This window comes from Tyto alba, unplaced genomic scaffold (genome assembly GCF_018691265.1).
Source record: "Tyto alba isolate M040663 unplaced genomic scaffold, T.alba_DEE_v4.0 Super-Scaffold_2, whole genome shotgun sequence".
NCBI lineage: Eukaryota > Metazoa > Chordata > Aves > Strigiformes > Tytonidae > Tyto > Tyto alba.
Window position 1 is genome coordinate 29,613,069 of NW_024881282.1, and position 24,209 is coordinate 29,637,277.

Here is a 24,209-nt window from a genome sequence, read left to right on the forward strand (position 1 = left end):
CTTATATACATGAAAATTCATTATTAATTGTAAGCACTGAAAACTACATTATCAAAAGGAGTAAAGCACACATCCATGAAGAACAAGGGAGAAACTCCAAAGACAACTGGGGAAGTTGGCAGGTATAACAAAAGCGAAAGCTTACAGCAGTTGGACTAGCCCATATCAGATCTTTCACACACTTAAGCAGCATTTCTTCTATTTCATATTATGGAAAAATTCCCAAAAGAGCACCCTGGTGAGAAGTGGATGTCTTCAGCATGGCACTGGAGGAGAAGATGGCGTTATGGGCAAATGTCCCTGATGCTGAATAGGTGACAGGACTGTTCTGTCACCAGCTCCCTCCGCAGATGGCTGCTGATAACAAAGTGGCAGCAGCTGGAAGATGCTGAAGGGATGGAGTGGGCAACGCCCAGAGCCCCAGGGCTCTTGTTTGTGCCTGGTGCCCCTTTAGCCATGCTTAATTCCCATAGGCTTTCTCGGTCATACTGTGTAGGGCGGGAAAGAATCTGATCAGCACCAAGTCTGTAGCCACAACACATGAAGGAAGTTGTGATGAGAGCAAGGGATGTGAGGCTGAAACACAAGAATGGTCAGCCAAGGCCAAATCCTCGCTTAGTTTAAAGGTCTTAGAACAACAGCCTTTACCTGAGAAGGGCAGGAGCAGATGCTTACGGAAGGAATATGCAAAATAGAGTAAGACTCAATGATACACTATTGGGATACATTCCCGTTTCCGGAAACCTTTACTTCATGAACTTCCTGAAAGAGAGTTTGTATCTACACCTTCCTGAGAATAGATCTTGATGGACTTTTCTTCCATGAAATTATCCCTCTAGAGCTCCTTAGACATGCAGTTCAACATTTTAATAACAGACTGCATGCACCTCCTTTATAGGTAGTCAAATCCTACTACATGTTGCTGGTTGCCCTCTAACTTTTGATTAAGAATGAGCAATTGTTCCTTATTCACCTTCCAATGTCTTTGTTGGCTTCATACACTGCTAGTGTATTTCCTTCCCAATGACTTCTCTTCCTGTCTGAAGACTCATAGATTCGTCTCCCATCATGTGGAAGCTGTTCTATACCTTTGACCAACTTTTTTAGCTTTTTCTGAAGCATTTCTAGTTCCTTCATGTTCTGAGATACAGACAGTATTTAAGCTTCTTCCATGGTTTCTTTTCTGAGTAACCACTATTAACTTAAATTTTATTCCTGCTTACATATAGTCAGGTTTTTTTTTTCCCTTATGTGCATTACCTTATGTTTTTTAACTTTTAACTTGACCTCTCATTCTCTTAATCTCACTTTCACATCATCATATTCACCCACTTGTGTAGGAAGTTTATTCTTTATTACAGATAGAAATCAGAGTGACTGGTCTATGGTTTCCTGGCATTCCTTTTCAGCCCTTTTAAAACTGGTATTGCTCTTGCTGTTTTCCAGCCTCCCACACTAACGCAATCTGAAGGAACAGAAAAGTTGCAGGCTGTGCCAAAACTGCAGAACTATTGCTTGGAAGTCCCCTGGTCCTGCGAAGAGATTCTTTTTCCTTCATCAGTTTATCTAAAAATCTCTTCTGCTCATACTTCAGCTCAAGACAATTGTTCTGACTTATTCTATCACAAAGAAGGGCTGTATGGTAGTAACATCCTAAGCTCCTCCCTCCTGAATACCTATACAGATTTCCTACTATGGTGTTCTCTTTGATAAGCCCCTGTTTTAAATCAAACACCTGTATCACCCTACATACCTCTCACCCATAATGCATTTTGGAAAATTTTTATTATTCAATTTTATGCCTTTAAAATTTAGTTCTTTATTTCTTTTTCTGGGCTGCCTCACTCTCATTTTTCACCCGATTTGCCAGAGTTTATGCTATTTTTTATTTTACTCACTTGGACACAACTGCCACTTTTTGAAGGATTTCCTTACATCTCTAATGGTCTCCTTTACTCCTCTGTTTAAGTACTTCAGCTTAGCATTTTTTCCATTAAAGATTAAAAATAACAAAACAAAGCAAAACATGCTTGTGCTTTGAATCTACAACACTGTATCTTTAGATAATCACCATACTGCCTGCAAGATTATTTTTAAATTGTTTCTTCATATTTAGGCAATTTCTTACTGAATTTAAACATTGTAATCATGGCATTTCTGTTGTCACATGAGTGCTAGATCTGAGTCTACTGTGGTCATTATTGCAGTGTAGTTCCTTCACAGTAACACTTTGAGTCTAGCCTTGTGCATTGCTCAGGAGAACAGCAGGGCAAGGCTTTACTCTTGTGGATTCTCTTTTCCCTTCCCTTCTCTGAAATCTTGGGCTCTGCATCAAGCCCTGTGGTGATAGTTACCTAGTGTTTGTGGGGGATGAGCTATCAGGGCAGTGTCCTGCCTATGAAAAGTCCAAACTGTTAATTTGTTTATGTGAGCAAAACATATGAATGCACAGATCACATCACTGACCTTCCCAGAATAACAGCTGCACTTGAATTGGAAATCATAATGAATCTTAGGTATGAAGTGCAGTTCATGAACCCAATACTCAGCTGCCTCAGAGAAGTTCCTTCAGAGCAGTTGCAAGTCAGCAGAACTCTGCCAGCATTTACGTGAGCAATGGGTACAGTCCAACATCCTAACGTGACATACACATAGTTTTGATACACAAAACTCACCAGTTGATTGCAGAAGCTCCTCGGTGGCGTGGTAGGATGGATGGATGGTAAATAATTGAGCCATGTTTTGGGCAGTCAATAACATCCATGGGGATGAACTGTGTACAGAATGGAAGGACATTTAGCTCCGCTCCAACCGATTTGTAGGCTGCAACTACTTCCTCAATAGGCTTGCCTTTAGCTCTCCATCTGGGGAACTTAAAACAGGAGTGCCATCCTTCTCCGCTGCCAGTGCTGAGGGGCAAGAACAATATTTTTTTTTAATTCATATTTTGTGTTAAAAATTCAAAGTGAAATCAGAGAGATACTGCATGACAAGTCAAGCAGATCATCAAGCATGTGATTACAGAGTGCCCTTTGTACTGCTCTCTATGTTGTTTAAAAACCTTCGAGCTTGAACATATCTTACTAATTTTGTCTTTGATTCTCATGCCTACAGTTTACATCATTCTCAACTTTAAGTTCACTCCTGACTTGGCTAATAAGTACCAATGAAAGCAGAAAAAATGATGAATGTTATTGACTATTTAACAGTGACACTTAATTTCTTGTCTGGTCATTATGTTTACCTGCAACTGGTTGGGTTTAGCAGAACTTATTTTCCATTTCAGCAATTTATATGTGAATATGACTATGTACAATTACCCCTGTCAGCAGCATTTTGCCATGTGGTGCAAATAATTACAGATGCTAGTGGTCTTCAGCAACTTCTTCAAAATTCTGTTTACTGATGCCTTCTGGATATTTATCTGTGAGACACACAGCTACACCCAGAATTAGGCTCAAAGGTGAGAAAAAACAATTGTACTAATTACTGAGAGAATGTTTATGTGTTAAATAAATTGTATTGTGCAATTCATCACAGAGAGCAGGACAGTAGAGTCAAACTCTGCATCTGTTGTGTTGTATGTGTAATAGGAAGAAAAAGGAGAACAAGAAGAAGTATGGAAAATTCACCTAATTTAACTTATATTTATAAACACATTCTTGTACTTTATTTTTTTTCAGTTCTGAAATTGGATTTTGAGTTTGACTTGAAGTATTTTTAGCCTATTAACTTAGGTTTTAAGTAAATACTTAAATATCACTCCACAGAAGTTAGTGTGTACTGCAATTGCTTTCAGAAACATAAATTGTAGCTGTCTGAGGATACAGAAATATTAGCAAATTTCACTTGAGACTTAAGGTCTCTGAGTCATCTGGAAGTAAAAAGCAACAAAGTATCTAGTAATTTCTCTTTTTTTTTAATCAGGAGAGCAATAAACTAATTCTATGGTTTAGTTAAAATATTTACATTTATTATATATATATATATGGAATACAGTGAAATATTTAGTTGCATCTGCTAGTGTAATAACTGTACAACAACAGTTTATATAATGTAATCAAATATTATTGTATGCTTCCAGAGCTGGATAGTTGCATTGTCTTTTTCTAAAGTAATAGTTGCCTCCTCTAGTTCTTCCAAAGTGTGATTAAATCTTTTAATGAGGTAGAGTTACAGAATATAATAAACTTGAGAACTATGTGCTAGTTTGGGAGTGCTATAGCCCAGGTAAGCAAAATTTATGTTTGATTCTTCCCTCATAAGAGTTCTGTAAAAACATGTCAGGACCTGACAAGGAAAATAAAAAAAAAAAAAAACAACTTGAGACAGCTCATGGAATGTTGTTTTAACTGCAGATTATCCATGAAGGCACATTCCATTCTGGCATTTCTATTTGCTAATCATATTAACTCACCGTTTTTGTGCTACTAAAAAAAAAGAAAAAAAAATTACAATTCAATGATTCCAAAGTAGCTTCTTTGTCACATTGGGTTCTGTTCTGAGTACAATTGCAAATACCTGTCAGGCAACAATTTTTTCTTCAGGAAGTCTAGAAAATCCTTATGCATCTTGACAATGGAAAAAAGGAGAGCAAATCCTCCTCTACCCTTTTCAAAGGGTTTTCCATAATCCAGGTGGAAGAGAAATAGGCTCTGCAGGTACACTGCTGCATACAAGGCTGTCAGAAAGGGCAGAAAGCCAGGGATAAACACTCCATGCCTTGAGTGTCCCAGACAGCACAGTGAAATAGGTGACAGGCATCTGTGCTCGAGTACAGGCTCAGCAGCTACCTGCTTTAAGATACAGATCTAGTTTAGGATGTTTACCTCTAGGATGTACCTTCTAATAAGGTACCCAGATTAATTTATTTTTCAGATATTCTCATGTATGGCCCTGTATGGTTAGAAACAACTTTTAAATACTAATTGACAAGGTTAGACCGGTTCTGGGACTTGTGTTTGTTAAAGCATAATTCTTGTGCTGAATCCAGTGTAACAAAGGCTATATATGCAAGTCATTCCCATATAGATATTACCTTCCCACGAAAAGGCAAGTTTGTTATGTATGCCTGTAATCTTAACATTTGTATTAAGGTTACACTTACCCAAAGGATCAGCTTGTCCATTCTTGTCAGGCACTGTGAACACTCCCACAACTTTATGTCCCTCTTTTCTCAACTTGTTATAAACTTCTTGTCCAAAAATACTTTGACCTATAAGGGCTAGTTTTAGCTTATGTTGATAAGCCTGGTAAAAAGAATTAAAACAAACCATGTTCTAGGAAGCAAAGAAAATACATTGTTGCTTTCATTTCTCTCTTGTTCTTTCTTGATCAATGTTCATTTTGATTTAAAATGGAATAGTCTTTCTACCCCAATCGCCTCTGAAGGAATAATAATCAATTTTTGAGGTTAATGACAGGCATTGTACAATTCAGAGAGACCACACTTGCCATAAAATTATCATCTGATACTGTCACTGATGTTTATACAGCTTTCCCAGAATTTTCACTAAACAGACCCACCGCTTGTTACAACAGGCATAACAGGCTCCATGATCTTATTCATAGTCAGAACTAGTATCATAAGAAATTAAAATACATTTTTTGAAACAGGTACATAAAACACTTTTTCTAGGCATGATTTACGTGCCTGGAACATGCCCTCTAAATACCTATAATTAGATGGTGGCATATAATTTGTGGTTAATATGTATATGCTAAAGAAGACAAGCTTGTATTGTCCCTGCCTAGTTAAAGGTAACGATCATCCATTTGATCCTCCTGCAAGAAATTATTGCTAAATGTGAGGTTTCCTTGCTGGACTTCCACTGACTTCTGCATTTACGTCCCAGTACACTGGGCACACACTTTAAGCTTCTTCAGACTGAGTAGATGCGAATAACTGCCCCGACCTTTTATTTTTGGGATAGTTAGAATCACAATGCTGCTATGATATCTGGATATCACGTACTGTTATGTTATTCAAGTGTTTGCACCCTGAGAAAACTACTAATTCCTTCAAAGTCCCTTTAGGTTTGGGGGGACAGTTGTGCTCCTCTCCTACCCTACCTCCAGTCCCTCACCTCTAACACCTCCTTTATCCCAGGACTGGTATGCCTGTAGCTGCAGGAACTGGATCAGGGTACTGAGGTAGGGAGGCACTGACCTGACAAAATGTGGCTTATTCTTAACTGGATCTACTCCCTGGTCTAGGTCATTGTGCTGCCATTAGTCCTCAGGCAGGGCCAGCACGGGAGCAGGAATGAGTATGCAAGCACTGGCAGAGGGGTGGAACTGTCCCTGTAAGCTTTGCCTTTGCATTTTTCATCAGCTTCTGAAAACTGGCAACCTTTGAAAAACAAATGGACTAGCAGATCTGGTTATGAAGGAAAGATCCACACACAATAAGCAGAAAATTTACCTTTCTCAAAGCTGGATCTGGTAGAAACTATTCCTAGACTCAAACCATAAAAATCCCTTCTCTTAGGAGGCCTGAATGAAAGGTAGAAAATAAGTCCACACACTCCCCATTTTTATTCTTAACTTAATCTTTCCCAACTGGACTTTGACTTTTATTTTTTCTGAATGACCCATTAGATGCCATAAGCTCAGAATGATAAAGAGGGATCAAAGCACTGTTTGAATATCTTAAACATAGGCATTTGTTCTGTATGTTGGCCATTGCACATTTTTCTCCTCCCTCCTCTTTTCCCTTCTTACCATGACGGCACATGAGGATATCTTGACTAAGTGGGTTATTGATTGGATACCAAATGGTCTGGACTGCCCATCAGATCATATGACAAATTCTATGACAAAGGGAATGGTCCTGAAAAACAGGTTGCTCAAAACGACAACCCATTTCATTGCAATTCATTTCACAGCTGAAATATAATGGATGTATTTTGCTGCTTTCAAGTTACAATTCAGTTGTGCAGCTGGCCTTGGAAAAGGGAGTTATGAATTGGTAGGTTCCATTACAAGAATACTGAAGTGTGTGTCCTGGGTTTGAGTGAGTGGTGGGGTTTTTTTTTGGTGGCAGGGGAGGGGGCTATAGGGGTGGCTCCTTGTGAGAAGCTTCTCGAAGCTCCCCCAGCTCCACCTCTGCTCCAAAACTGAGCCCATCAGCTGCGCCTCTGCGATATCGTATTTAAGAAGGGACATGGTGACGGGCAGTGGGACTGGTGAGGAGGAGTTGCTGCAGCTGCGTGAACACCAAGGTCAGTGGAGGAACGGGGGAAGAAAGGAGGGGGGAGGTGTGCCAGAGCAGAGACCCCCCTGTATCCTGTGGGGAGACGGCAGGGCGGCCCCCCCTGCCACCCATGGAGATCTACGGTGGAGCAGACATTGATTTATGGCCTGTGTTTTTCGCCTGGTTGATCAAGGTGCTGTGCCCGAAGAAGGCCGGGCTCTCATGGGAAAAGGCAGCCCCACTGCTGCAATTCAGTGCTGGGAGGATTGCAGCATGCGGGGGTGTCCCACGCCGGAGCAGCTCGGGAAGGGCTGCAGCCGTGGGAGGGAATCCAGTCGGAGGAAGTTAGTGACCCACGATGGAGCAGTGTGGGGAACGCTGCGGCCCATGGGAGGGACTCACATCAAAGAAAGTTTGTGGAGGACTGTCTCCTGTGAGAGGGGGACAACACTGGAGCAGGGGGAACAAGTTCCAGAAGCTCCCCCCACCGAAGATGGAAAAGCAGCAGCACTGACTGCACCCCCCATTCCCTGCCCCTGTGCCCCTGGGGGAGGAGGTAGAGATATCGGGAGCAGAGCTGAGCCCGGGAAGAAGGGAGGGGTGGGGGGAAGGTGTTCTCAAGATGTGGCAGTGTTTCTCACTGTCCTACTCTGTTAAGTGTTGTTGTTAGTGTCTGTAATAAATGTATGTTCTTTTTTTTCTTCCCCTAATGAGTCTGCCTTTTGCCCGTGACCATAATAGGTGATTTGCTCCTCCCGGTCCTATCTTGAACCCCAAGCCTGGCTCATTTGTCACTTCTAATCGCTGGAAGAGAAGGAGGAATGAGTGGCTGTGTGGTGTTTGGCTGCCGACCAGGCTCAAACCATGACAGTGTGCTTTTTATTCTTTATATAAAACAATAGGCAATAACTAATCATCCAGAGACAATATGTTCACTCAGAATGAAGCTGCATAGTAAAACTGTACTCGTATTACAGCATTAGTCAGCACTAGTGCAATTGCAATAGTAACAAGCAGTAAGATGCAAAGGTGAACATAACTCAGGCTCTGGCAAAATCAGATTGTTCTAGCTGGCTGGTAAAAAACATCTGTGAGACTGGTGATAATATTACTAACCAGTGCTGCACTGCTGACAGTAATGCCTGAAATACGTCCATTATTTTGTTCTTAATAAATACAAGACCTTGTTCTGAATTACAATGAGCACAACTTACCCTTGCAATCCTTATCTAGCAAGGCCCAGTGGATGCAGGCAGATCTCATTACCAATGCTTTATGACTGGTATCTTTGCTTTCACAGCAGAAATGTTGCTGCATTATGAAAAGTAATCATCAGATTTTCCTAATTATTTTAACTATAGCAGGCAAGTTGGAGAAAGATTAACCTGCTGGATCACTGAACATGTTTGCCATGGTACAAAATCCTCTGATTTCTGTACTCTGCTAATTTACAGAGGTAGCCCAACTCGTACATGGAAGAAACACTAAAGATAGTCCAGATGAGAGTTACTTACTCTACTTGTGTGCTTTTGTTAACATCTTTCAGTAAGAACACAAGACTGGAAGGGATCTTCTTAGCTAACAAATCTAGCCCTCTGCCATTTATAAATTTACCTGACCTCCTTTTTAAAGCACTCACTGATGTACTCCATTGGTTTTCTGACACTTGGTCAATCTTCTTGCAAATTTAAATCCAAATTTATCACCACTTTAAGAGCTACTTTTTCTTCACTTGTTCACAAAGTGTTAATAACATATGGATCCTCTATTCCTAAACTTAACTTTTAGTTCATGTCTTCTTGTGAATAAATCTGATTCTCATATTACATGGAACTGCATACCAGTTCCAGTTCCAAATTATGAGTCGCTGTAAATCAACATAGTTTCAGTAAAGCTACATGTGCTTAATTTGTGCTAGCTGTGGAACGGAGTCAACAAATACCGAGAAGCAAACAGAGAACACAGTCCCCGAATGAACACAAAAAAAAAAATGCTGGCAAAATTGAGAAGATTGCAGACTGGCTCAGTCACATTTCTTCATTGTAGTGCACAAAAAGATTAGCCTGGCATCAAATCAGTTCCACTGTCTCACACTTAAAGAAAGTTACTCCAATGGGGACTGATTTCAACTGCAAGATGGATCTGGTAACCGTGCTATGACCAGTGATTCTTGAGTTACTTCTCCAGTGAACGATACACGTGTTGTATGATTTCTATTAACATCTGGCTTAGACGTGGCAATTTGTAGTGCATTAACACATACGTTATCATCAGCAGAAAGCAGGAGCTAAACCCACAAGTCAGCCATGCACAGGATTTCGACTGAGTAAAAAAAAAAGAAAAGAAAAGAATTCCTATATGCGGCAGAGCTTGCACAATCAGACCACAAATTCCATCCTTAACTTTTTGTTTTATTTGAAAAATTACAGTTGAGCAACTGCACAAGATTTTACAGCCACCCTGTATCTTCTTTTGGAAATTCTCCTCACGTACTTTTACCTAAGATGAGTTAGACCTGTGAACATGGGAAATTCTTTTAGAGGAATTTAATGTGGACATAACACCCAATTAAAATGTAAAGTTATATAAGATTACACAGAAATGAAAAATAGTTGAGTGTTTTCTTTCTTAGAGAAATGGCACATTTTGGCCAGCATACCATCGCTAGCATTCATCAAGAATCTGTAGAAGGGAAGCTCATTAAAGATCACCAAAACAAGCTTCTTGTTGAATAATGTGCTAGATGGATACTGGATCATTATCGCTAACATATACAAAGATGAAACTTTCTATTGTTTTGGTCAGTGATGTTAAGAGGTTATATTAGATTTCTTTTGCTGTTTCCCAGCTGACTACAGATGTATCATATTCATTAACAGATGCACGGGAAGGTTAATGGTCATGTAATACCAGAGTGGATTTTATTCTGTACTTTTGTAAGATTACTCAATTCCTAGCTACGGCAAACAATGCAGTTCAGGTGGCTTAGAGAGATCTGGACTTTCTTTTACGACTAATCATAGGATAATGTTATTGTGAGAGTGCTATCAAAAGATAAGAATTTAGAAAGTTGATGCTCACTCTGTTGTAATTCTATTATTTTAATTGTCTGACCTTTTAATTCTTGTTTACCCTTCTATTTGTCCTATATTATAACACAGATTAACATTAATTCTGTTTCTCTGACTCAAATGCTCCCAATTTGAATGAAGAAAATAAGATAAAGGTAAGGAGTACAAAACCTGAGAACTGCTTCTACAAGCAGTCTTGCCTTGAATGCTCAGCTTGACTGAAAGTCCACTTTTATTTCACTGCCTCAATATGAAAGCATAGATTTAAGTTTAACTTCCTTGTTTAAAAATTCTGGCCATACCATCTGTTGACACCATACTGAAATTTATTTTATAATGGATCATTAAAAGATATACAGTATTTTAATGTTTGCTTCCATTCTGGTTCTTTTTTTCCTCCAAAACACCCAGCCAAATATAAAACTAATAAATAGAATTAAGCACTGCCTAGAGAAGCAGCCTGACAAATGCTGGTAACTATCCTGTCAAGTTCTGGTTCCTAAAAATGGAAGACAAGTCCAGGAGCTACATTTTCTTCTCTCAGATGAGTCTAGTGTTACAAAACCTACCCATAGGATAATATTTACTTCATAGATAAAGAAAATTTCTGCTACTGCCTCTTTCGTATGTATGTCTGAGATTCACTCGGTTATCAGTTTCTTGAAGGCTGATGTTTACTAACTGTTACTCTTGTTATGAAGCTTACTGTCAAAAAGATTACAATATTTTATTTCTTCTGTATAAGAATTTAGTGAAGCTAGTAAATATTTTAATATGTCCCATCTTTTTAACAATGAATGTAGAATTATGCCTCCTTTGAAAAGCAGTGCTGGAACTTTATTTCTACTGAGGATCCCCCTACATGTGCTAAATTCCAGTGCCTCCAAATAGAAACCTCTTGTAGAGCCTCCCATCTACACAGCTACAGGCATGTGTTCTCACCAGTCATTCATTCTAATTTTTTGGCACTGCTGATTGCATTTCCGTAAAGCTTGTGTTAAATCTCTTTATTCTAACACCTTCCATGCAGACGCATTCGGAGGACTGCTGTCCTCATGCTAAACTGAGCAGCTGAACATGAAACAAAGAAGAGGCTTTAGGAAAGAAAAAAAATCTTCTCCCAGCCTCACTCAGCTTGCCAGACTTACACATCTGGACAATTTGGACCAGGCAAGCCTTTCAGGGAGCAGTTTCTTGCAGGATTTCTGCAGCCTATATATTTAACGGGACATAAAGAATGTCTTGGAACAAATGTGCAGAGCTGTAAAAAACTAAACCTCAGGGGTGCAGAGGAATTCAGGCCATCAGCTTCAACCCCGAGCAAGCCACCATCCCAGAGCTAGGAACTGGCGATGAGAAGGTCACAAACCAAACGCTGTCTCTAGGCCAAAGCACGGGGCTCCTTTCCGGCACTGGGGGCGGGCACGGTCCTTCCTAACTGAGGAGGCAACCTCCTGCTTCCCACAGAGCAAACCCAGCGTGCGGGAGGCACACTCACATTGTCCTCGGCACACGATCACTGGGGATTCTCCCAGCATCGCTGGTGCCTGTTCCCCTGCGGCTTCCCGGCCCGGCCCTGCAAGATACAGAGCCCAGATGATGGCTGCGATCCCGCCGGGCAAGATGCTGCTTCTGCAGCCAAACCGAGACCTCTCCGAGCCCTCCTGACCTCCCGGTGCCTGGACGGGCTTTACCAAACTGCCGGAAGAGACAATACGCATCCCATCCCGATAAATGCCTCCTCCTGCCAACTCTCCCCCTCCCCGCCCGGCCCCCGCTCGCCCGCCGACCGGGGCGGCGCGCCGAGGAGCAGCCCCCCCGCCGCTGGCTCCCGGCCACGGCGCGGGGGGGGGGGGGAGCACGCCCCCCGCCGCCCGCCCCGCGCTACTCACCGCGGCCGTCGTGCAGATGGTCCGCAGCAGCCGCGGGGCTGTCCGCAGCATCGCGCGGAGCGCCGCCGGGCCGACCCCCGGTTCCCGACCCCCCGGCTCCCGGCTCCCTTAACCCAGCCGGCCCGGCGGAGCGCCTCGTCTGATGCAACCCCCGCCGGTGCCGCCGGCGCCCCGCCAGCCCCTGCATCTGCAGCCGCGGCCGCGGCGCGGCCCCGCCCGGGCCCGCGGGGACCGGCGCGGCGTGGGGGGGGGGGGGGGGGGGGGGGGGGGGGGGGGGGGGAGGGGGCGGCCCCGCACCTGCCGCTCCCGCCCCCGTTTTGGCGGCTGCGCGCCGGGAGCGGCCCCGGCCCCGGCGCCGGAGGAAGGGCGGGGGCACCGCGCAGCCCCGGGGAGGGGCGCGGGGAGCTGGGCAAGCGCCTCTCCCCCACCCCTGTCTCCCGGTTCCCCCCCCCCCCAATCTCCCGGTTTCCCCCCTCCCATCTCCCGGTTCCCCTCCCCGCCCCCGGTTCCTCCCCCCATCTCCCGGTTCCTCCCCTCATCTCCCGGTTCCCCTCCCCGCCCCCGGTTCCCCCCCCATCTCCCGGTTCCCCCCCCCCCCCCATCTCCCGGTTCCCCTCCCCGCCCCCGGTTCCCCCCCCACATCTCCCGGTTCCCTCCCCCCCATCTCCCGGTTCCCCCCCACCCCCATCTCCCGGTTCCCCTCCCCGCCCCCGGTTCCCCCCCCCATCTCCCGGTTCCCCCCCCCATCTCCCGGTTTCCCCCCCCCCCCCCATCTCCCGGTTCCCCTCCCCGCCCCCGGTTCCCCCCTCATCTCCCGGTTCCCCCCCCCCCCCCATCTCCCGGTTCCCCCCCCCCCCATCTCCCGGTTCCCCTCCCCACTCCCGGTTCCCCCCCCCTCCCCGGTACCGCGGGGGGCACTGCGCTCCCTGTCCGTTCACAGCCGCGGCGGCAGCTCCAGCTTTGTCGCCTCTACCGAGGCTGTCGGCGAGGCGTTTGCGTTCACCTGCCCTGACGGACAAGAGATCCCGTAGATTACCGACATACGTTTTTAGGTCGTTGCATGCCAAAATTGCCAGTGGCGAGGTTGAAAAACATTCGTGACTTTCTGGAAATCGGTATCACCAACACCTCCAGGTATTTTTAAAGCAGCTCGTTCTACTTAATAATTAAAAAAAAAAAAAAAAATCTGTTGGCATTTGAGGTCATCTGTTAACATCAACGTTTCGACTTCAGCGTTTTCCTAAAATCACAACAAAATCTTCTCGTCAGAGGTACGGAGAAGATTTTGAAAATACAAATTTGAAGTGCTAAAAAAAAAAAAAAACAATCAGAAGGCAAATCAACATGACCCCAGAAGAGGTATGAATAGCAAACTCAAAAGTAGATAGCATGGCAGTAGTATAAAGCATCACTGAAAACTGGGTCAGGTTTAAACCCCAGCAACACTTAAAGAACAAGGGTGGGCAAAATCCTGAAATGCACCGTGTTCCTGTCGAGAAAACAAGAAAGGAAAAATGGAGAAGTTCATCATCATATGGCCAAGCTGTGAACCACAGCAGGGATGTCAGAAGCAACACCTAAGCCAAAACTATATCCCGTCCTTTATTCGAGGCTCTTGGCAGTCCCATGAGTGTAGGTGGCACCAAGTGGAATCAACAGAATTTATAATAAAAAAAAGTTAATTAAAATACACCACTGGACTTTGTGTTTGTAATGAAAATTCAACAATCACTGGTCAGTTCCTATAGTTTCCTCTCTATGGGGTGAAAAACCTAGAGGAGTGCTTGGCCCACTTCAGTGAAGATTCTTCTCATGATGCCATCATTTGGAGTCTGTGGTGATTTACTAGATTATGATATTTACTAGATTATTAATAGTCAACCAAGGGAATTAGTGAGTTCCTTTGCTCTCAGAGATTAAAAACGAAACTAGTAGAATCAATGAAAAAGTCCCGTTAACAAGGGCAGATGATATGTTTGTAGAAGTGGTTTCTTCTCCAGTATCTCTAGTACTATGGGTTTAGAAAGAATGGTATACAGTAACTCCAGATTTTCATTAAGAAAGCTACAAGATTTCGCTTTGTGGTTTATTTTTAAAATAATATATATTGTTGTTACTGGCTGCTTCTATGGGTGTGTGGCCTCATACCTTCTAATTATCTCACATAAAATCTACCAAATTTCATTGTTAAAAGTGTTTCTTTAAAATACTCCCTCTTTAAATTGTACAACAAAAGCATTAAAACTCATCATTTTGTTGGACTAAAATGCATCATTTAAGTACTACAGGCACTGTTGGTCTGAAATGCCTGTTGTTCGTCTTCTTTTAGAATTATCAGTTTCTTTCAGAAAGATTAATAATTGTGCAGTTTGATAGGTCATGCTGTAGCAATACAGGGACTCTACACACGCATGCCCAAGACAGTCATGTAACTGCCCCAAAGCACTATGTGCTCAAATAAGAAGGATAGACATCTAGTCCTTAACGAAGGAACTATTTCACTACCTCAGGCAGTCAGAGGAATCAGTGTGTGTATAGCCTTCCTATGACTTGATGGAAGCTGCACAAATTCCATACAACAGAGCGCAAACAATTCCTACTATAAACACTGGCATCAACATGGTCCTATGCTGCAAACTTTGGAACTGGATTCAAGCATTGCTGAAGTTCATGAAACTCCAAGTCCTGGTTCATGATCACAAATCCTCTCCAACTACAATACCACATACTTGGCATTTAACCACTGACACACAGGCTTATGGCAAAATACCTGTTTTTTTTTTCTACGTAAGCAATTTGTAATGACTTCTGGCTCTATTTGTTATACACACGCAACATAGACAGTACAACAGTGCACGTGTAAAGCACCAAGGTTTTAATTAGTTGGCACACTTCATCTCCAGAACACAACTCCAAACCTATTGAGACAATAATGTATCTCCATTGGCTTTACAGACTACTAAAATGTTAGGTGACAAAAAGGAAAAATCACAAGAGAAGGTGTCCATTGTGAGCACAATCACAGTATGAAGAAGAGCTGGGGAATATGATGTGGGGTTTACTTTAGATTTCATAGTAATGAGAGGAGCAGGGAAATGAACAGAGATAAAGGTGTGCTAAATCACATGCAAGGATGGCATCTGCATACCATCAGCTTCTTCCTTATGATCAGGGTGATGAACTCATACACATGGGTTTTAATAACCACTTAACAATTCAACCTGTAGGGTTTTTGTCATCCAGAAAATGATGAGGTTGACCTATCTGTCTGAGAATGAGCAATAGGTCTTGTGTGACATGGTAGATTCCAACATCAGTGTTAAATATTGTAATGGTTACAGTGCACTCCTCTGGGCTTTATGTTGTTCGGAAAAAGTCACACAAAGTATTTCCCACTGATTCCTGTATCCCAGTCAGAAAAGTACTTTGAAAATTATCAAAGTTTCTTGTTAATCCGAGGAGAAATCCTAGCTCCAGTGGTATCAGTGTATATTTATGCAATTAGTTTGGAGCCCTTTTTATACATTAAGTTTTCTCTCCTGATTATTTTTTTTTTCTTCCAGTTCTGATCCTTGTTTCTTAAAGCCAAAGTTGAGCTTTGAAAAAAAATACAATTATCCATAGTAAGCTTTTTAGCACAGGCTTCTCCCCTTCTGTTCCCTAATTTTCCAGAGATGCAAGTCACAAAAACAGATCGGGGGATATGTACACAAAAACTATTCAGGAGCTAAACATGCTTTTCCAATAGCATGCTCCCAAACCAAAATGTGTTTGTATGTGCAGGAATGTACAGAAGAAATGTAAGACCTAATCCATCCGAACATTTTAAATCCTTGTTGATTTCTGTGAAGCAGAAGTTACTCAGTGTCTTTGAAGATATCATCAAGGCTTGGCAACATCACTAGGGAAGGCTGTGTTTCACAGGACGCCGAGGACGTGCACATACTGATGTGCTTGGGAAACTGCTCGGCATCTTCCAGGATTTGCTTTCTTTTAAAAATCATGCCCTGGGATTCAGTAATCAACTAAATTAGCTCTGCATAGGCTTTTTGTTGTTGGAAATTAGCCTTGATGGGGCTTTTCATGATGAATAAAGATTTGGTCATAGTTCAGACTCAAATTCCTCAGGAGTACTTTAGAGTTCACCCAGTTTTAAAAGTCGAGTAATTTAAAAAAATAAAGTAGGGCCTTGTACAAGTTATTCCCTAACTATGTTAATTGCATGACAAGTTTCAACTCAAATTTTACACAACAGAAACTTTTAATGTTTTTCCCCTTGATGAAGCAAGATTTTATGGGAAAGTTATTTCTTGTTTTTTGTCTTCAACATTTATATTTAAAACTTGCTTTTCTTTTCTTTTTTTTTTTTTTTTTTTTCTTTCTCCCCCACTGGGTGTTAACTTCATTTCAGGACAGACACCCACATGACAGTAAGGCTTTCACAACCTACTGATAACGGGTTTTTTGCCTTGCAGACAACCATCTAAAACCTTATGCTTGATATTTCATTTTTCCAGAGTAACCAAAAGGAAGCATATATTTGATGACGAAAGGGAATTATTTTACCAGTCTAACCAGTAGAAAGAATTTCTAACCAGTAGAAAGAATACAAATTATCATGTGCAGATGCCTTACTCATATGCATAAATGGAAGTCATTTAAATTCCACACAATAGAGTAGAAACTACTTCTGCAAAAGTTGGCATTATCTTTGTGGAACAGAGTTGCAAAGAGCAAATCTCAGATAGTAAATCCTTTCTGGGACTCCTGCCACAAAGACTTTGAGCAAGAACTTTATTTTATTTAAAATATTCAGAGAGCTGAGCATTCAATGTTCCACAGACAAGGAATGTATAACATAGTTGGTTTCCTGCAGATCCAGCAAGCCAAATTCCTTCTCCTATAAGTAACTACAATTCTATCAATCTTGGTGAAGAATTGCCTGTATACATGAGAAGTAATTTTTGCTCGGAAGGTTTTCACCAGGGTTTGTTTTTGTTTTGTTTTGTTTTGTTTTTTTTTTTTTTTAATATATATAAAATGGTTCCTGTTTAAATGCTACATTGAAGTTTTCAATAAGCTTTCAAACATCATAAAAATACTGTTTAAAAATACCAGGTAACTGTCCACTGTCAAATTATATTTCCAACTGGGATAATTTCAAAGGAAAAAATATTTTTAATACCTTTAATGCCTTATTGATTTATGAATCCATAGATACCTAGCCACTTCACTCCATAAATAAAATGATCATAGTAACATATTAATTCTAGTATATTTTGGCCTTTATTCTCTCACCTACCCTTTCTAGTACTCAAGTGTAATGGGTAATTTCAAATGGAACATATTTATATTTACATTTCACTCAGTTCATGTGAAAGTCCAATATGAAATTTTACTTTCATGATCATTTTGGTCTGGTCAAAAGAAATTATTGTTTTCTCTACTATGTGTTCGGTAATATTCAGCTCACCAAAAATCACTGTATTAAACAAAGTCTACTGACTTTTCTGACTACTGTACTATCTGAAGATAATAAGAGATATTTAATCAATCTTAGCAACTTCCTATAAGGTTGTACCAAACAAAAGCTTCCTGGTACAAGTGGAAGACATGAGTGTCACCAAACTTTCAGAAATGATGCTTGTAAATTGTCAGTAATTTCACATGAGCAAACAGCATAAAGCCATTCACTGATAAGACACAGAAAACTTATCAGTCAAAGCTGAGTTAGGCTTGCTGTCACTAAAAGAGTCAGCTTCAAGATAAAGTTTAAATCGGATTTTCAGAGGAAATACAAATTCTAGCAGCACCTAGAATTGACCTAAATAACTTCAGTGTAAGCAACAAAGCACTGCCACCTAGTGAGCCAAAGTAAAACCCAATAATAAGTCATTTAACTGCATCGTGAATGGCAGCACAAATTTTAACTAGTGTACTTACTTGAATCTAATTGCGAGTTTTTCAGCTACTGAGCCTCCTGCTCCGTTTTCAAAAATGCACTATTTCAATACATTTTTTTAAAAAACAATTTCCTTTTTCCATATTCAAAATAAGGGTTACATCAGCTTATGGTGTGGGGATCACAGTAGACACTTTGGTGTGGCCGTTGTATAGAGCAACCAGTTGGGTTATCTTGCATGCAGCTTTGACAGCTTCACAACTTTGCAATAACCAACCCTACAGCATTTCACTTGTTACAAACTCAGTTCAGATGTGGGGAAGGGAAGGTACTACCAACTGCCAGTTCTACAAATTTCTCTCCTGCACCATCCTGCCGAATTCAAGAACACTGAAGGTTAGTACTAAGACAAAGGTTCTAGATTTTAGAAGAGCAAACTCCAGCTCACTCAGAGCTCAGTGGGGAGGGATTCTGTGGGAAGTTTCCATGCAGGATAAAGGACCTGGCGAGTGCTGGGATTTTATCAAGAATGCTCTCCTGAAAGCACAAAACCAGTTCATCCCCTTTAAAGGTAAGGGAAGTAGACAGAGGAAGAGACCCCCTTCGCTTAACTGTGAGCTTCTGAGTCTGCTCAAAACCAAAAGAGAAGTGTACCAGAGATGGAAAAGCAGAGAAATTCCCATTGAGAATTACAAGGGCATTGCCAGGGCGTGCAGAGATGCAGTCAGAAGAGCAAAATCTCAGCTCAAATTGAAATTGGCCAGAGATGTCAGAAACTACAAGAAAGGGTTCTTTAGGTATGTAAACAACAAGCAGAAACAGAAGGAAAATATTGGCCTGCTGTTAAACAAGAGAGATGAATTAGTCACCAACAAACCTGAAAACGCAGAGGTTCTCAACACTTTCTTCACCTCCGTCTCTATCAGCACTCTTGGGCCCCAGGCCTTGGGAACAAAAATCCAGGTGGATGCAAACACAGACCCAGTGTCAGTGAAGGAAGAGTTGGTATGTGAACTGTTACAGGAGCTTGACCCCTGCAAATCGATGGGCCCTGATGTTATCCACCCGAAGGTGTTGAGAGAGCGGGCTGATGCTGTTGCAAGGCCGCTCTCCATCATCTTTGAGAAGTCGCGGAGAGCAGGGGATGTTCCAGAAGACTGGGAGAAGGCTAATGTCACCCCCATCTACAAGAAGGGCTTAAAGGAGAATCCAGGAAACTGTAGGACCATCCTTCTTACTTCAATCCCTGGGAATGTAATGGAACAAATCCTCCTGGGGACTACCACAAGTCAAATGAAGCATGTGATTGGGAAAAGCCAGCATGGATTCACCAAGGCCAAATCGTGCTTGACAAACCCGATCACCTTCTATGACAAAGTAAGCTGCTCAGTTGATGTGGGCTGAGCAGTGGACATTGTCTACCTGGATTTCTCCAAGGCTTTCAATACAGTTCCCCACAGCCTCCTCCTAAACTTATGCGTTACATCTAGACAAGTGGTCTGGGGGGGGGAGGGATGTGTCCGAGAGGCCACACCCAGAGGGTGCTGGTAAGTACCCCTTTTTCAGACTGGCAACCTGTCACAAGTGGGGTCCCCCAGGGATCAATATTGAGCCTAATGCTGCTTAACATCTTCCTAAGTGATCTGGACAAGGGGATCGAGTGTACCCCAATGAACTTTGCTGACAATACCAAACTGAGTGGGGAAGGGACAGCCACCCTGCAGAATGACCTGGATAGGCTGGGTGAATGGGCCAACAAGAGCCTTATGAAGTTCAACAAGGACAAGTGTACAGTCTTGCACCTGGGAAAACATACCCCAGGAGTGCAGCACTGTCTGGGATCTACTTGGCTAGGGAGCAGCTCTGTGGAAAGGCACCGGGGGGTCCTGGTGTACACTAGCTCAACATGAGTGAGCAGTGAGCTGCTGCTGCTGTGGCAAGGAAAGCCAACAGGCTGCTGGGCTGCATCAACAAGGGCATCACCATCAGATAAAGAAGTCATTACCCCACCCTACTCAGTGTTTGTCAGCCATGCCTGGAATATTGTGTTCAGTTGCTGTTCAGCTATGCAAAAAAGCTGTGGGCAGGATGGAGAGGGTCCAGACGAGGGCCACAAAGATGATCAAAGGATTGGGAAGCTGCCATGTGAGGAACAGCTGAGAGAATTGGTTTTGTTCAGCCTCGAGAAGAGAAGGCTTAGGGGAGACCTTATTACTGTGTTCCTGTATTTAAAGGGTGGCTACAAAGAAGACGGCGACTCCCTTTTTACAAGGAGTCACATGGAAAAGATGAGGGGTAATGGGTACAAGTTAATCCTGGGGAGGTTCTGACTGGACACAAGAGGAAAATCTCTCATGAGAACAGTCAGACACTGGAATAATCTCCCCAGGGAAGTGGTGGATTCCCCAACATTGGACACTTTTAAGACTCAGCTGGACAGGGTGCTGGGCTGTCTTGTCTAGACGATGCCTTTGCCAAGAAAGGTGCAGATGATCCTTGATGTCCCTTCCAACCTGGTATTCTATGATTCTATGACACATTTTCCTGACAGAGATAACAAAAAGCCTGGTGACTACTTTTTAAGCAGTCTAAAAGCCTCTGTTTATGCACAGTCTTCCATAACTGAAAGAAACAGTATTTGTTTCAGAGAAAGCATAGAAGGTCTGTAGATAAAAGTGCTATATTGTTTTTTTGTTGTTTTTCAAAATTGGAAGACATACCTTGGCTTTGAATAAATTAATAAACTCAGGTCTACTGAGTTCAATGAAAGCTGCATCTGCATGCCTGTAGACAGAATGCAATCCTTAAAGCCTATCATAAATTGTGGTTTCATTTTGTGTGATACTTATAATATCATTAGAGACACTTGTGCTTACTGCCAGCTGTCAGTGTCCTGCACAATTAAACTTCTAGGGACTAAAAACCCCAATATGAACACCTTAAGTTTAAGTAACAGAAGCCAATGAGTGGAGGACACATATTTAAATTATGATTATTTAACAATATTTACCAAAGCGGAGTTATATCCTTTAAAGAAATGTTCTGCCAAACATTGTTTATGCTGTTTCACATGAAACTAAATTTGATCTCTTCTTTCCCAGACCCGGGTTGGTCTCTTAGCATGCACTTTAAATAAGTAAAACCTCATCAACAATAAACTTGCCAACCAGATCTTTCTTCCCTAGAAACTTTTAAAATCGATGGATTCCTTTTATTCAGAAAACAACCATAGTAGGTGCTATTTTCAGACCTACTGCATTAGAGAGTCAGCTTTTATGGCTGATCCTGCACTTGCTGATACATCTCTCATCAGAGTTGCTATTTTTGTTGCTTTTTCTCCTCTGAAATTGCTGATGCTCCTGGCGACACTGCCTTTGAAGCCGTTTCCTTTTCTGTTGATGCTACAGATTTTGCTGAGGTAATGTAATGACTATGGTCATTGTTAATGGTCTTGGATGGCTACTTTTCTTGCTATCCAAAGGTACATCTATTTTTATTCTCTGATACTACACCCACTAGGACTCTAGAAAAACAAACAAACAAACAAAAAACAACAGTGACTGACCGCATGCAGGTTAAGTACCTCATGACTTTATGTGGCAACAAATGACAGTAAGATGTTTAGATGACACTTTTGCAGAGCTCACGTCCTGCAGCTGCCCCTGAGCTCCCCCAGAGCTGGGATAGTTCTTCTCACCACTCCCGTCCTCCAACATTAGAAAGGGGAAGTGCTGGGAGGGGGGGGTGTCACACTCTGTCGCCCATACCCGTCAGAGTTTTTCCCTCTTCTCAGCGACGTGACAGGGGCCGTGCGATCGGTGCGAGGGCCTCGGCTTGGGGCCCAGCACACCAGGGGCAAAGCAGAAAAGCTCCCGAAGCCCCCGCACCCCGGAGACGGGCCCTGCCTCACCGATCCGCTCCCTCACCACGGGGCCGGAGCGCGGTGCCCGCCTCACAGACCCCGCGCCCCCGACCTCCGGTGCCCTCGGCGGCACCGACCCCCGAGAACCGGCCCGCCGCGGCCTGAGGGAGCCCGCGGCCGGGAACCGCGCGGGGGCGTGCCACGGCCGTCCGCGCGGGGACACCGCGCGGGGACACCGCGCGGGGACACGCGGGGACACCGCCCGCCCCGCCCCGCCTCCTCCTCCTCCTCCTCCTCCTCCTCCTCCTCCTCCTCCTCCCGCCGGAGTCCAAGCTCCCCCCCCTCCCCTTCCGCCTCCATTTCCCAGAGCACAGCGCGAGAGCGGGGCAGGAAGTCTCGTGCGCCTGAGTCAGGGGAGGAGGAGGAGGAGGAGGAAAAAAAAGGCGGGGGGGGGGGGGGGGCGGACCGGCCGCTGCCGGGCGCGGGTGGCGGCGATGGCGCTGGAGACCCTGTCCCCGGACTGGGAGTTCGACCGCCTCGACGATGGCTCGCAGAGTGAGCGGGGCGGGAGGGGCCGGCGGGGCTGCGGCGGGAACGCCGGGGCGGGGGGGTTGGGGCGCGGGCTGAGGAGACCCTGGAGCTCCCTCGGCCCCTCATGGCGCCGCGACCCCTCTGGGGAGGGCAGGGAGCGGGGAGGAGGAAGCGGCTGTGAGAGCCGAGCGAGGTCGCCCTCCCCAGCTTCCCTCACGGAGCCTGCCCCGCTCGCCGCGCCCCTTCCCCCCCGCCGCCAGCCGAGGGCTCCCCCGCCTCCCGGGCCCGCGGGGGTCGCCTGTCGCGGTGGCCTTTGTGCCTCCCGCCACCCTCTCCCTTGTCGGAGGCTGTTTGGGGTGGGAGGGTGGCTTTGCCAACCCTTCATCCTTTACCCCCTCCGCGGGAGTCCGTCTCCAGTGCCCCCGGCGCGGCAGGGGGACGGCAGGCTGGCTTGCGTGACTTTCTTGTCTTGCACGAACTGGGCAGGAGGAGCAGATGCATGTCGTGAGGATGGTGTTTACTTGCTGCCCGATCCTTTCTCGTAGCTCAGAAATTTTTGCGGCTGCTTCCTCGGTTAGCCCGAGAAGTCGTATCGAAATGAGTTGGTTGTATGCAGCTTCTGTTGATAAAGGTTTTCTGGCATGGAGTTGGGTGGTAACTTGCAGTTCCGTCTTTAAAAACCAATTAAGTAAGACCTTGTGATGCTTAAGTCTGACAGCGGGTTTGTGTGACCATCAAAATCCACGTTTTTCTCAGCCTGTGGAGGTGACCTACTTTCTAAACAGGGAACATACATGGTTGTCACACTATAATGCACACTGTAAATTGGACTGTGCCAAATTAATTACACCAGGTGTTGCTGTGAAAATATGTCACTCATGGACCAACTGTTTCACATATAACGTTATCCACGGGGACAATACCATTTATGTCATATTTAATCTGGATTTCAGTGGAAACTGAAGCTGTCCTGAGCTGAGGTTTTTACCCGTTCTATTGCTGCAGAATGGAAAATGTAGCTTTTACCCAAAATGCCATATTTCCACTAGTTTGACCATGTCATTAAGTGTAGCTACAAGAACATTACATGATATAATATACTTGATTACCACCATCTTGACGGTGAACAAACAGGCTGATCTTCCATTGAGAACAACACACAATGTTCTCCTACAGAAAAGCCAGAGAAAAATCCTGTGACTTGAAAAACATTTTTTGTTATTGTTATTTACTTTCACTTTATACCTATATCACTAACCCTTAACAATTGTGATGTTCTCAGTGGAGACGCTTAAGACACTAAGTAAGACTAGTTTATTGCATTTCTGTCCTAAATATTTATGGACACAGCACTTGCCAGTCCTGCTGTGGCAATAAGGCCATTGCACACTGATATTGCAGATTTTATGGAAAAAGTTGGGGCATCTGTACTGCTGAGTAGTTCTCTTGCATTGTTCCAGTTGTGATGCTTTCATTTTATCACCTGAGGAGAAACTAAATCAAACTTTATTGTAAACTGATTATACCTTATGAAGTATATGTGCTGCTCTGAAGAAAAAGAAAATGTCTGCTTTCTGTGATTTCTTTTTCTTTCTCCATATAAGCCAGTTTATTTAGGAAAATTTTCCTGCATCTTAAAAATCTTTGCACATCTCCAAGTAATTTTTCATCAGTTCAACCCTGCCTGTCTCTGGCTAGCTAATAGCTTTCACTGTCTTGTCTCTCTAAAATAGTGTGAAATTGTTCACACCTGTCT

General features: G+C 43.6%; 2 protein-coding genes across 4 annotated transcripts in view; one reads left to right on the forward strand and one right to left on the reverse strand.

Annotated features, from left to right (window-relative positions):
- Positions 1-12,359, reverse strand: part of ALDH1L2 (aldehyde dehydrogenase 1 family member L2) — a 37,958-nt gene extending 25,599 nt beyond the window's left edge. The window contains exons 1-4 of the mRNA XM_042792528.1: positions 12,159-12,359; positions 5,108-5,249; positions 2,851-2,909; positions 2,676-2,773 (exon numbers count right to left, since the gene is read on the reverse strand). Of these exons, the coding sequence (XP_042648462.1) occupies positions 2,676-2,773; positions 2,851-2,909; positions 5,108-5,249; positions 12,159-12,209 (350 nt within the window). The 5' untranslated portion in view covers positions 12,210-12,359. The remainder of the gene's footprint in view (positions 1-2,675; positions 2,774-2,850; positions 2,910-5,107; positions 5,250-12,158) is intronic.
- Positions 12,360-22,347: 9,988 nt separating this feature from the next.
- Positions 22,348-24,209, forward strand: part of WASHC4 (WASH complex subunit 4) — a 41,525-nt gene continuing 39,663 nt past the window's right edge. For all 3 annotated transcript variants that reach the window (XM_042792453.1, XM_042792455.1, XM_042792454.1), the window contains exon 1: positions 22,348-22,477. In XM_042792453.1, the coding sequence (XP_042648387.1) occupies positions 22,417-22,477 (61 nt within the window). In that variant the 5' untranslated portion in view covers positions 22,348-22,416. The remainder of the gene's footprint in view (positions 22,478-24,209) is intronic.